Source organism: Bubalus kerabau, chromosome 16 (genome assembly GCF_029407905.1).
Source record: "Bubalus kerabau isolate K-KA32 ecotype Philippines breed swamp buffalo chromosome 16, PCC_UOA_SB_1v2, whole genome shotgun sequence".
In the NCBI taxonomy this organism is placed as follows: domain Eukaryota; kingdom Metazoa; phylum Chordata; class Mammalia; order Artiodactyla; family Bovidae; genus Bubalus; species Bubalus kerabau.
This window is the reverse complement of record NC_073639.1, coordinates 59,418,938-59,432,377: the sequence shown is the minus strand read 5'-3', so window position 1 is coordinate 59,432,377 and position 13,440 is coordinate 59,418,938. Positions and strand designations below refer to the sequence as shown.

The 13,440-nt window shown below is 40.2% G+C and overlaps 1 protein-coding gene across 2 annotated transcripts in view; it reads left to right on the top strand.

Moving 5' to 3' along the window:
- The window catches only part of BRAP (BRCA1 associated protein), a 31,529-nt gene extending 18,838 nt beyond the window's left edge, over window positions 1–12,691 (top strand). The window contains exons 9-12 of one of the 2 annotated variants that reach the window (XM_055550371.1): window positions 334–443; window positions 2,326–2,415; window positions 7,918–8,021; window positions 10,241–12,691. In XM_055550371.1, coding sequence (XP_055406346.1) covers window positions 334–443; window positions 2,326–2,415; window positions 7,918–8,021; window positions 10,241–10,604 — 668 coding nt within the window. In that variant the 3' untranslated portion in view covers window positions 10,605–12,691. Of the gene's footprint in view, window positions 1–333; window positions 444–2,325; window positions 2,416–7,917; window positions 8,022–8,301; window positions 8,623–10,240 lie in introns of those variants that run through there. The other variant, XM_055550372.1, reaches the window with a different exon arrangement.
- The last annotated feature ends 749 nt before the right edge of the window (window positions 12,692–13,440 follow it).

Genomic DNA, 13,440 nt, shown 5'->3' with positions numbered 1-13,440 from the left:
AAAAACATCTCTGTCAGAAGCTCTCCACTTCCTTTCTCACAACTTGAAATCTTCCTGACAGCTACGGCAAACTCTAATTCTCATGGTGGCCCATAGGGCCCTCTTTCATATGTGAATGGCCTGCATTGCCCAGGTTAAAGAGAGTTAATACTAACACTCTTGCCCTCTCACTCTTTTTTAAAAAATTCAAGTAATTTAAACCACTTTTAAAGAAATACTGCACAGCATTTAATTTGGATCTGTGAAAACAAAAATTTTGTCCAAGTTAAAAGTTTATGGAGACCCTTTTCATTCTGAAAAACCATGCCTTGGTTGACTTATTCTTTTCTTTAGATAATTATGTCCATCGACTGGTTGCAAGTAAAACAGATGGAAAGCTAGTACAGTATGAATGTGAGGGTGATACTTGCCAGGAGGAGAAAATAGATGCCTTACAGTTAGAGGTAAGATATTTTATTATTAATCTCTAAATACCTACGTCAATTGCTTTTTACTATTCTAACTTGAAAGGTTGTTTGGGCTTTAATTTTGCCATTTGCCTGGCATGTTAGCTTTTGTTTTAAAGATCTATATTGCTCTGAAGGATTCTTTAAATATTTTTATTTCATCTGATTTTCTTCTTTGGAAATCTGAAGTTTCATTGGGCCTTCTAATTTTCAACATTATGTTCCTAGTTGTCTCAGAGTATTAGGGTTGTCCTCTGTGGCTGTGCTAAGACTAGAAGTTAAGAATCTTCCTGTTGGCATCACAGTAGCAGTCGGAAATGGAACAAACTTGGTCAGGATGAGGAGTCCCCAATAGCGTCGTTCCATGCCGAGAAGCTTTTTTGTATATGTTGAGTTGACATTTAGTAATTGATAAAGATAAAGCCTTATATAGATAAAACCATTTTTGGATATTCATATAAGTGAAGAAACAACAAAATTCGCCCAGTTGGTTTTTCTCATAGCAGTAAACTTTATATAAACTATAAACATGATATGTAAATTTTATATTAAGGAAGGAAAAGTTTAACATGAGTCCTATTTTATATAAATTTCAAAACAATTACTTTAAAAACAAATACCTTAACCATTGGAGGAAGTGGACATTTGAAAACTTGCTCATCTCCAGGTGTTTAAAGTCAGTGAAATGGCCTAAAATAGAGCTGAAGTTGTTACCATTAATATATTGTATTGACATGAAAAAAGTTCCAACTTTTAGTGTTAAGTTTTTAGTAACTCCTGCAAATTAAGTATGTTCATTCAGTGAATACCTATAGAGGGTTGCTGTCTGTCAGCTAGTCTTCCATGTGCTACATGTCCATTTAACTTAGCATTAAATGGACTCCCTGCCCTCCCGGAGCATACATTCTAGTGACATACATTCTCCCAAATTGTCCCTTCTTTCTGTGGCTCTTTCATTCTCTTCTGTGGCCTGCAAACATGAGTAGATCTCCAGTCTCCTGGAATGATCTTTTCCAGAATACAAAATGTGATCCTGACACTCTTTGGCTCACATTTCTAGATGTGATACCCCGGAACTTTGCATAGGCCCCATCTCACCACACTCTACACTCCAGGCTCACTGGTCTTACTTCATGGCTGCGATAATCCTAAACGTCCACAGCATCACATTTCTCTGGAATCTTTCTGTCTCCTCCTCCTATCTGTCTGTCAAGGTGTCAAGGGTCCTCTCAAATCTCACCTTCTGTCAGAAATCCTATCGGATCCTACTGTCATAAGCCATCTGTCCTTTGTCTGTAGTTACACAGCACTGTTCATTATTTCATGCACTTGGGTAGCAAACTTTTCTTGACATCCAGGATGTGCCAGGCACCGAGGGCACAAAAATAAAGATATAGCCTTGCTTTCAAAGAGTTCACAGTCTAGTCAAGGAGAGAGCCTGGTAAATGGCTGATTAAGTGCTGATGTCATAAGTGCTATTAATGATGGGCACAGGGAGCCAAGAGGGGCAATTAACCCGAGGCTGGAAGTGATAGGGACAGCTTCCTGAAGGGGTAGCTGGATGAGCTGATTTGAGTTATACTCGATTTAAAACCATGTGGTTCTTGAAGTCAGCTTGAACAGAAACAAGCGTTTTTTAAATTGTACATTTCTCTGTTTGTCCCTAACTAGATTGATTGTAAGCCCCCAGAGGGGACTGAAGTGTAACTGTCATCTCTCTGTTCCCCTAATTATTGAGTAGAGTGGAGCCAAGGTGTAATATACGTTCTGAATGTTCCTCTTACTCTTCTTAAGGTCATTAAAAATCAGGTTTTAATTGACTTTCAGAGACTGACAACAGTAACTTATGTTTTGGTGTCCATTCTCTGTGTTTTCTTAGTATTCATATTTACTAACAAGCCAGCTGGAGTCACAACGAATCTACTGGGAAAACAAGATAGTCCGGATAGAGAAGGACACAGCAGAGGAAGTAAGTCTCTCATTTGATGACTGCTAAAATGCCACGTGCTAGGACAGCCTGCTGGTGGGGGAGAAGGCGGAGTACAGGGGAAAAGGGATCCTATAGTCTTTCCTTTGAGTCTTATCTATAGGCAGAGAGCTGGTTTACCTCTAAAAAAGAAACCTTTGTTTTAGGTCAGTTAAATCTCAACAAGGGTGGAGGCTAGTAAGGGTAGAAAAAAGAAAGGATTGGAATCGCTTGGCTCACTCCAGTGACCAAACTCTCGATCAAGGTTCCAGTAAACACCTGACTTGCCATCATACTGGAGACTTAGCCTCTGAAGGCTGTATCAGGAAACAACTTCCAGACAACAATGAGAGTGAAAGTAGTCAAAAAGAGGAAAAGGAAGAGACAAAAATACACTTACTGCAAATGTAATCAAGAGTTGACTCATTGGAAAAGACTCTGATGCTGGGAGGGATTGGGGGCAGGAGGAGAAGGGGAAGACAGAGGATGAGATGGCTGGATGGCATCACTGACTCGATGGACATGAGTCTCAGTGAACTCAGGGAGTTGGTGATGGACAGGGAGGCCTGGCGTGCTGCGATTCATGGGGTCGCAAAGAGTCGGACACGACTGAGCGACTGATCTGATCTGAAGCATAATTGAAGAGAAGGGAAGTGGACATATATTCTCACCTAGGATTAGTAAATCAAGATTTTATTGTGTGCTGACCTCTGCACACAAGCTTATTGTGTGCTGAGCCCTATTCTATACTAAGTTAAAGAAGAAATCAGACATTTGGTATGTACTTTAAAAAAAAGAAACCTTGGATTTAAAGCCTTAAGTATTTTGGTATTTTGAGGTTGGGATGTTGTTTGTTTGTTCACTCAGTCAGGTTTTCTAGTGGCTTGTGCAATTCCATTTAAAAAATAGAAGTATGTGCATGAGAGTTTGTAATTTGAGTCAGCCAAGTGGTTTGTCAACTTGGGAACAGCTGCTTTGGGGAGCTGAATATGGGCTCCTAAGGCAACAAGATGGTGCTTTAAAATTGAAGGGAATAAAATTAGGCAGAGATGCTAGAGTGGTCAGCATGGCACCTTGTTGGTCTCAGGCAGTGGTCTTGAAAATTTAACAAGATAATCCTTTAAAGAAGAGGCCATTCACTATTCCAGTGGGTAGAAGAGAAAAGTGATGTGATTTGGTGGAAGCCCAGCCCAGGGTGGCCCAGAGCTCCACCAACTTGGTTTTCCCTTTGTCTCCAGCATGTACAAGGAATCCTGAGGGTACCAGAGGAAGGAGTTTGAAAACCAGTGAGCACCTGAGTGTTGATGTATATGGGGCCCTGGGAACCATTCTCAGGATCTAGGGACAGTGATTCCCTTAGTCTTAAATAAAGGCTTTTAAATTTAAATCATTGATTTAAATGGTTATTTTTAAAATGCTTATTTTAGTAACTGAATCTCCACCAGTAACTAGGTCTTCAGATGGGGAACTGCAGAGCCAGTTACGGGGTTCACGTCTGTGGTAGCTGGTATTATCCTGGAGCTTAGCAGGCAGGGCCAACCTGTCACTTTATGCCAGGCTCAAGGGTCCCAGTTTCTGAACATGCGTACAATTGAGAAGAAATCAGGTCTCTTTCATTAAGGCGTAGTGTGTGCGTGCTCAGTCGTGTCTGACTCTTTGCAACCTCATGGACTGTAGCCCACCAGGATCCTCTATCCATGGAACTTTCCAGGCAAGAATACTGGAGTGGGTTGCCATTTCCTATGCCAGAGGATCTTCCCAATACAGGGATTGAACCTGCATCTCCTGTGTCTCCTGCACTGGCAGGAAAATTCTTTACCCATAGCAGCACTTGGGATGCCCCCAGCTTTACAATAATCTCTCTCGAAAAGTTCATAATGCAGTTCTTACAAGAACCTTCTAAGCAATGGCAGTGCCTTTCTAGAGGGGCTTGATTGGAGTCCACATAGGAAGGAGGTACCTCTGACAGCACTCGAGAGGCAGAGCAGGGGTTGCTGCCGCTAGGTGTGAAGTTTGGGTCTCCCCAGGAGGAGCACCAGCAATGCCAGGCAGCCTCACTCATGAGTTTTTCTATGGGCTGTCCCAATGTGACCACCTAAAGTGCTTTGTACAGACCCTAGAGAACTTAGCTCAGGATCCTCTCTACCTTTTAAGATTCTTGAGGATTAACTGCATTCCCTAACACATGCCCATGGAAAGCAAATCAGAGGGCAGGAAAACGAAAAATGTGAAACTCTGTTTACTTCTAGGTAGGGATAAGATGGCGGCCAAGGCAGCCCTAAATACAAAGCTTGGAAAGGATATTTTGTGTTCTAGTAAAAGAGGTCAGTTAATGGGTGATGTAAGCCTTTTGTTCCTGCCTCTGTCCTCCTCCTGACCAGTCCTCTGTCCGTTGGCACACCCAACCATGGTGCACGTGCAAGGAGAAACGGTGATCATGAGTTTCACGGGCAGAGATTCTTGGTCATGGGACTCATAGAAAGTTAATGTAGGGGAGCAGAGGGGCTGAAGATTGAAATTCACTGTGGACTTCAATTACAATACTATTCCAGTCCATCGATGCCTTAGGTAGTGCAGTTATTACAGCGTGAGCAGTCTGTTCTGGAAAATGAAGCTCATACCCATTTGAAGGTTCCTAGTGTTAGTGGGCCATGTATGAAGAGCATAGGGTAGGTCATCTATACAGGTGAATTCTCCTAGATATCACTTTTTTTCTGGAATTCCCTAAGTGGTCCAGTGGTTAGGACTCTGCAGTTTCACTGACAAAGGGGATGGGTTTAATCCCTGATCGGGGAACTGAAATCCCACAAGTTGCATGACATAGCTTAAAAAAAAAAAAGATAAGTCTTTTCTTTTAAGCCTATAGCTCCATATATAAATTGCTGTTTTCCAGCTATAGATTGTGAACTGAGTTTGGTGGGCCACAGCTGGTATTTTTATTAAACAGCATGGGATAGATATCAGAGTGAATCACATTTAATACTACTTTGTGAAACTTCTGTTTCAGGAGTGTGTGTGTGTGTGTGTGTGTGTGTACACAAAGTGTTTCTTACTGCGGGCTAATGGTCAGAAATGTTTTTTAAATCACTGGTTTAAACCATCATAACATTTGTCTCTAGCAATATTAAAAACCTTTTAGAGGTCACTTAGTATTTTTCATCTTGATTTAAATATGTTTGGCTTATTGTCTTTAGTCACCAAAACATTGGTTTGGTTTCTTTTGATGGTTATTTCTGTCCTGTCCAGTTTCCCTGAACTGATTGGAATAACTTTAAGAGAAAAAGGTCAAAAGGATCTTGTGGTCTTATTTTAAAAACAGTATTGAGGAGAAAATTAATACTGAATAGAATTAGAGTAATTTGAAAGCTATTTTTATTTTTATGACATAGCAGAACTTTTAGAAATCTCCTTTTAATTGCATGTTCTTCCAACTTAATAATGTTGGCTCTAAAGTTAATTACTACAAAGCAGTTATTCTTATTTTTTAAAAAAAGAGGGAGCAGTGCAGTTAGAGACCTGCTAGGCAGGCCATATGGCAAATGTTTAAAAAGAAAGCATTAAAAGTAGTGAGCTTTTTTCTGGCATGATGGATGTTGCATGAATATATGCTGAGAGTTTAGAGCTTGCCCAGAGGTCACTTTTCCTTTGTTATTGAGCTTTGGCCCACTGTTTGGTGCAGAGAGAGTTTTAGAACTTGGCTTTGAACCCAGACTTGGGGTCCAGTCCTGGACTCACATCACTCTAGCTGGGTGACCTTGGAGTGTATTGCCTCACCTTTCTCAAGCCTCAGTTTCTGTAAAAAGTTTATACACCTAAGTCATAGGCTTGTAATAAAGAATAAATGGAAAAAAGGGAATAAATGAGATACTACCTATAAGACACCTAGCCAATGCCTGAGCCATAGGATTTAAACTCTCAGTCACTTCCATTTCCTACTTGACCGACCTATCATGACCTCATGACCCACCTATCTTCTTCCTGTCTTTAGACCAGTGGTGTTGAGGCATACGTTTTTAAGACAATGTAATATGAATTCTTTCTGTAAATTGCCTCTATATAAACTCAATAAAATAAGAACTGCTTATGTTGCATGTGACTTCAGAGTACATGAGAATATTAATAGTGAGTTTGGATGGGAAAGAATACCAAACAGCTAGAATCACCTGTTACAAGTACCTTTGGATTATTTGGATAATACAGTTGACCCTTAAACAGCATGGGTTTGACCTGCACTTACATGTGGATTTTTTGCAACGGATGCCTACTGTAGTACTACAGGAACCACAAGTGGTTGAATCTGCAGATGCAGAACCTCAGATATGGAGCACTGATGATAAAGTTATACTCGGATTTTCGACTTCGAGGAGGGTTGAGTTCCCTAACCCCCACGTCATTCAAGGGTCAAGTGTAATTTTAGAATGTGATCTCAAGAGGTAAAAAACAGTAGTGAGTTAAGAATGGGAGATTCTTGTCCTCCTACACTGTTGACAGGAAAGTAAATTGGTGCAGTCACTATGGAAGACAGAATGGAGGTTCCTTAAAAAAAAATTAAAAATAGAGCTACCATATGATCCTGCAATCCCACTCTTGGACATATATCTGAAAAAGACGTAAACTCTAATCAGAAAAGATAAATGCACCCTGGTGTTCATAGCAGCACTATTTATAATAGCCAATACAAACAGAAGAAACCTAAATGTTCATCAACAGATAAATAGATGAAGATGTGGTACATATATACAATGGAATACTACTCAGCCGTAAAAAAAGAATGAAATAATGCCATTTGCCGTAATATGAATGGACCTAGAGATTATCGTGTTAAATAAAGTAAGTCAAAGAAAGACAAATATGATTATCAGTTACATCCAAATCTTAAAAAATAATACAAATGAATTTATTTACAAAATAGAAACAGGCTCACAGATATGGAAAATAAATTTATATTTACCAAAGAGGATGGGAAGGGGAGTGTGGAATTAACTGATAGACACTACTCTATTTGAAATAGATAAGCAACAAGGATGTACTATGTAACACAGGGAATCATATTCAATATCTTATGATACCCTATAATGGAAAATAATCTGAAAAATATATATGTATAACTGGATCACTTAGCTGTACACATGAAACTACCACAGTATTACAAATCAGCTACATTTCAATTAAAAGAAAAAAAGAATGGGAGGTTCTGGTCTGGCTTCTTACAAAACCATCTCCTGCTCTGTAGCCTGAAGCTCTTTACCTTCTAGCAGTTTCACTCAACATTCAGTAGCTTTTGATCCCTCTTCATCCTGGTTGAGAGAAATGGTAAGAAAAAAGAGCGTTCTCAAAATATTTTACTCCTGTTGCAGAAATTCTTTCAGATAATGGTCTCACCTTTTCTAAGTTTGGTTTGTCAAGTTAAAGACAGGTAGTTGGGAGGTGAAAATTGTAAAGTTAGCCCCAAAGGCCACACAGCTTTGTCTTTGAAATAAAACTGATCTCTGTTTACTATTTCAGATTAACAACATGAAAACCAAATTTAAAGAAACAATTGAGAAATGTGATAATCTGGAGCACAGACTAAATGATCTCCTGAAAGAAAAGCAGTCTGTGGAAAGAAAGTAGGTATAACTGACCTATTCTTTTAATTAGCTGTTTTATCCTAACAGGCTCCATAAACAGAGAATCGCCTTTATTCCCAGGGACACACACTCATTATTGTCAAGTGTGTGTATGACCAAGGTTTCAAGGGTCTCTCTATATATGGAGCAGACCTACTGTGACTTCCTATTTACTAAAAAATTCAGTGTTTCATGCCAGATGGATGCCATGTGGAATCCAGGGCTCTCTGCTGATGACAGTGCTTACGCTTGCACAAGTGTCTCCTGTTTTTGCCTGTAGAAAGCTGTCTCCCTTTGCCCAGAGCTTCTCTGAGCTGTGGTGACTGAGAAATGGCAGTTAGGAAAGATACTTACATCTAAGCTGGAGATGGTGTGTCTTCTGGCTTTGCTTGGGAAATAAAGGCCAAAGATACTGAATATGGAGCGAAAAGCGCATCAACAGCATGGCAAGAACATTCTCTACTACTATTATTTGGGAAGATAATTGCTATTAAATGAAACTACTTTTCTAGCTTAAGTTGGACTCACAAAAATAATTGGATTTTTTGCCTCCAGACAAATGGATAAAAAATAAAGGGGATAATTGTCCCTTAAGAAGGTTTTTTGGTTTGTGTTTTTTTAATCTTTTATTTTGGAATAAATTAAGGTTTACAAAAAGGTTGCAACGATAGTTCTAAGAATTTCCATACACCTTTCACCTGTTTTCCCCCATAGCAAATAACTGGATATTTTTAGTAGTGTGGGGGTGTGTGTGTGGTAAAATCAGTGTTACTTAGATTTTGCCATATTAATCATTTTAAGTATACCAGTGTGTATACTTAAAATGTGTGTATACTGTGAGGTGTCCTCACAGTGTGCAACTATGATTCTAGAATTTTTCATCACTCCAACAGAAACTCTTCACCAAAGGGGTTAACTGTTGCGAAAACAACACTACAACATAAACAGAAATAAAAATTAAAAAGTTTCTTATACTTTCAGTGCCCTAACTAATTGAACTCTTCCAAAGAATTTAAAGTTAAAACTGAAAGTTTTCTTTCACTCCCAGCCTCTAGGACCTAATGCCTGATGATATGAGGTAGAGCTGATGTAATAATAATACAAAAAGTGCACAATAAATGTAATGCACTTGAATCATCCTGAAACAATCCCCACCCCCACCCCCGTCCCCCTTCACTTCCTGGTCCATGGAAAAACTGTCCTCCATGAAATCAGTCCCTGGTGCCAAAAAGGTCGGGGACCACTGATCTAGAGGTTCTTAATGGCACCAGTGAATACTTCTTGTTCCAGCTCTTTTACTGTACCTGTATAAACATCTCACATACATCTTTTTTCTACAAAAATTGAATAGTATTAGGTATTCTGTATGGTAAAATATTCTGTTCGGGAGGGTTTTTTTTTTTCGTTTGGACTGGCGCAACTAGATCTATACCTTGTAACATGTATGAAAATCGCAATAATTTTAACCAGTTCCCCTTGATGGACATGTTTTACTACTATAAACAATGTTGCAATAAGCACCTTTCTCCATATGTCATTTAGTGCAACCCTGAATATATTTATTTTATAGGATAAATTCTTGGAAGTAGAATAGCTATGTCAGAGGGTGGGTGAAATTTTAATTTTCATAGATGTTGCCAAGTTGACTTCCATTGAGTGTGTATCAGTTTACACTCCAGTGCCACCATGTGGGAGTGCCCCCTTTTCTCACATCTGAGCTCTCTGGCATTCTGATACATAAAAATGGTATTTCAAGTGGTGTTTTAATTTGTCATTCTTTACTTGTAAGATTGAGCATCATATAAGGCACTCCCTCTTCTTGAAGACTCTTCTCCAGCAAATGCAGTGAGGTCAGAGCACTTGACTCTTTAAGAATGTCACTTTTCCTCATAACTTCTTTATCACAGTTATCATCTCTAAGCCACTCATGTAAACAATACAGAGAAGCAGTAGACATTCTACCATGAATCACATAATAGTTTCTGCTACTGAAAAATCTCTGATCCTTAAATATTGTCCTGAAGCTACACTTGAGTTAACCGAAGCAGAATTCCGATTTCAGGTGGCTGTTGCAAAGGCAGCAGACCCGTTGGCCATGGGAGGGAGGGGTCTGCCGTAAGTGGATTCTGAGGTCATGTTCTCTGTTCAGTCCCAGAGCAGAAAGGGGACTTTGTCAGCAAATGGAAAACGTGCATTGTCTCCCTTTGTTTTTGTGAAAGGTGCACTCAGCTAAACACTAAAGTAGCCAAACTCACCACGGAGCTCAAAGAGGAGCAGGAAATGAACAAGTGTTTGCGAGCCAATCAAGTTCTCCTGCAGAACAAGCTGAAGGAGGAGGAGAGGGTGTTAAAAGAGACCTGCGACCAGAAGGACCTGCAGATCACCGAGATCCAGGAGCAGCTGCGGGATGTCATGTTCTACCTGGAGACGCAGCAGAAAATCAACCATTTGCCCGCTGAGACCCGGCAGGAAATCCAGGAGGGACAGATCAACATTGCCATGGCCTCAGCCTCCAGCCCCCCGTCTTCTGGGGGCAGTGGGAAGCTGTCCTCCAGGAAGGGCCGCAGCAAGAGGGGCAAGTGATCTTCAGAGAAGTGCACTTCCTCAGGACTGTTCGTCCTGGCACAGTGAGGGCGTGCTGGGGCCTGTTCAGCTAACTATGAGGGTGGACCCTGAATAAGTATAAGTCAGGATCAAGCCACAGTTGTTCGGATCTTTCATTTGCTAGCGTGTGGTGTAACGACCGTAGAGGGCTGACGACCAGGAGAGTTGAGGGAAACAGGTAGTGTTTTCAAAGGTGGCTGCTTTTCTCAACCATGATAGTTCACTAACCTCAGACATTCTGATGACCATTTTGCCTTCCTACTTGATAGATGCCCCAACGCTGCTGTGCATTTTTCCGTTGTATTTATTGAGTTGGTGTATTTGACTTTCAGTTAAGAGCTCGGATTTTTTTGTGTCCCCTGAAAGGTAATATTACCTCGCCCTAAGGCACCAAACCTGCCAGAAGTCACAGCAGTTGCTTGAGAGAGAGGCTCCTGTTGGCCACTAAGGATTTATGAAAATGCCCTAGCATTAGTCTCATATCATTGGCATCACTTCTTGCCTCTGGGGAATTGAAGAAATAGTTAAATGTTACATGAAAAGAGGCTAGGTCTGTAAACCCAGCACTGGCTTGTCACCAGCAGTCATCTCCTCTTGCTCTAGGCCTCGCCAGGAAAAACAAACAGCCCCTGGGCAGACTGAGTGGACCCAGTGTAGGAAAAATGGTGACGTCCCCACTTTGTTTATTTTTGATGCCTCCACAGCTCATTATGAACCTCAGAGAAGGAGGCTTAATTTTTGCTTTAAGACTCAATCTCAGTGGATTTCCTAGCATCGCAAGAATAAACAGGCAGATTTATCGTCCATGTGAAAAGGTATGAGCAAGGCCTCTGACTGGCTGACTGTATTTTGTTGGGATCAGTATTTTCTGAGTGTTTACAAAAAACTGGGCTACGTGTTTAGGTTGTGACTAGAAGGAGCTTGGGCAGATCTGCAGTTATGCTTTCAAGATATATCCAAAAGGCTGTTGCTAAATTCAAAAATTAGAATTTTAACAGAGGCCCCTTTAAAACAGTCATGTAATGCTTTCATGGGCCAACAGAGGGTCTGTGTACTTTTTCTAGAAACAGAAATGTCAAAAAAAAAAAATCTCACAATATGTGATAATTAAACAAAATTAAAGTAAGACCCGTGTTGGAATTTAGCTTCCAAAAGAGGTGGCTGTATAGGTTAATAAGACACATTGTTAAATGACAGATTTTCTTTTCCGTTTTTATAATTAGACAAAGTTTTCAAATGATCACACTTCAGAACTGGTTTTTAGCCTAGGATTAGGCCTCATCCTCCAAAAGTCTTCATGTCACCTGTTCACACACCAACTGTATGGCTAACCACCATGCGTTTCTGTGGGGTCTGCCACAGCATTTCCCAAAGAACCTTCTCTGTAACTGCAACATGAATGTACTCAGACATTCTCAATTTCTTCTTAGGGCAAACCAATTCCACAAGCCCCCTTGGACTTTATATATATATATATATATATATATACAGGTATCTTAAAACAAAAGTGGGAATGGGAAGCTAACCTAATTCTCTTTCCTATAGAGATTCTATTTTATTTAAAATCTATTTTTACACTAGTTAGAATCCTGCTTTTTTGGCCAAGTACTTGTCGTGCATGTCTGACCTTGCAGAAGCTGGGGTGGATCGTAGCATACTAATTAAGAGAATTAGAAGTAGTTGACAAAGCTTGCTTGCTCCTCATTTCTCTGTGATCACTTCTTGTCAAGCAGCTCTACCACCACTGGGAGAACAGAGATTTTTCTCAGTAAAGGTGAGATAAACACTCTGAAAGGCTGTGCCCAGAGGAAGGAGCAAATAGGCAAATGTTTCCAAACTACTTGAAGGTTTAAAAAAAAAATGTTCCAGAAAAAAATCTTGTCAAGCTATGTAAAGAAAATGTTTTAAAAAAAAACAATGAGTCATGTTTGAATTTGACAAAATTACATAAGGTAGAAACTCTTAGTGTTTTCTGCAGGATGGAAATGAACCACTTAACATATCCATACTACCTTGAAATTGCATTAAAATAACCAAACTTGGAAATGATTCTGCCATGTGTGAAATCTGTGTCTCTGGTGGTTATTTTGCTTGGGGGCTTGTACCTGAATCATCTAAGGAAAAGTAACTGAACCAGATAGAGAAGAAGGTTCTCTGAATTGGGAGGCTTGGGTTAAGAGAAGACCCAGACGCACCATTCTCTTGCAAACTATGGTTAAAAAAAAAAAAACAGTCAATTTCTACACCCAAGACTTTTTTCCAGGCCCTCTACAGAGCTAGGGTGGTTTTGTTTTTGAAAACTGTCATAAATGTGACTCGTTCAGGATCCACCGTGTAAGATAAAGCACTGAAGCGACTCCCCGCTCCCTGCTTGCTCAGTGAAGTTGCTCTCGGCTGAAAAAGGGATTTAAACGGGCCAGTCAGTAAGAATGTGGAGAACTTGGCAAATCACAAATGAACAACCTTCTGTCACTACTTGGAAACCTCTCTCCTGGTGCACTCGGGGTATACAAGCTACAAATACTACCCGTAAAATTTGGCTGCAGTGTTTGAGGCCACATTGCTTGGGCTGGTGGCAGACTTTGGCTCATTGTGATAAAGTCCATGGGCTAATCTGGAAAAGAAAAGTCACTCTTACAACATTTGAGGAAAGCTATTTTGTTTCCTCCAGGATAAAGCTGATTTAACTCTGTTGCAGTGATTCTGCTGTGTTACTTCTCTCTTGGCAGCAGAAGGGAAGATTTTCAGGAACTTTTCCTGAGATCTAGCTCCTGTTCTTTAATGGCGCTGGGGGGTACATCTAAACCACCCAGAG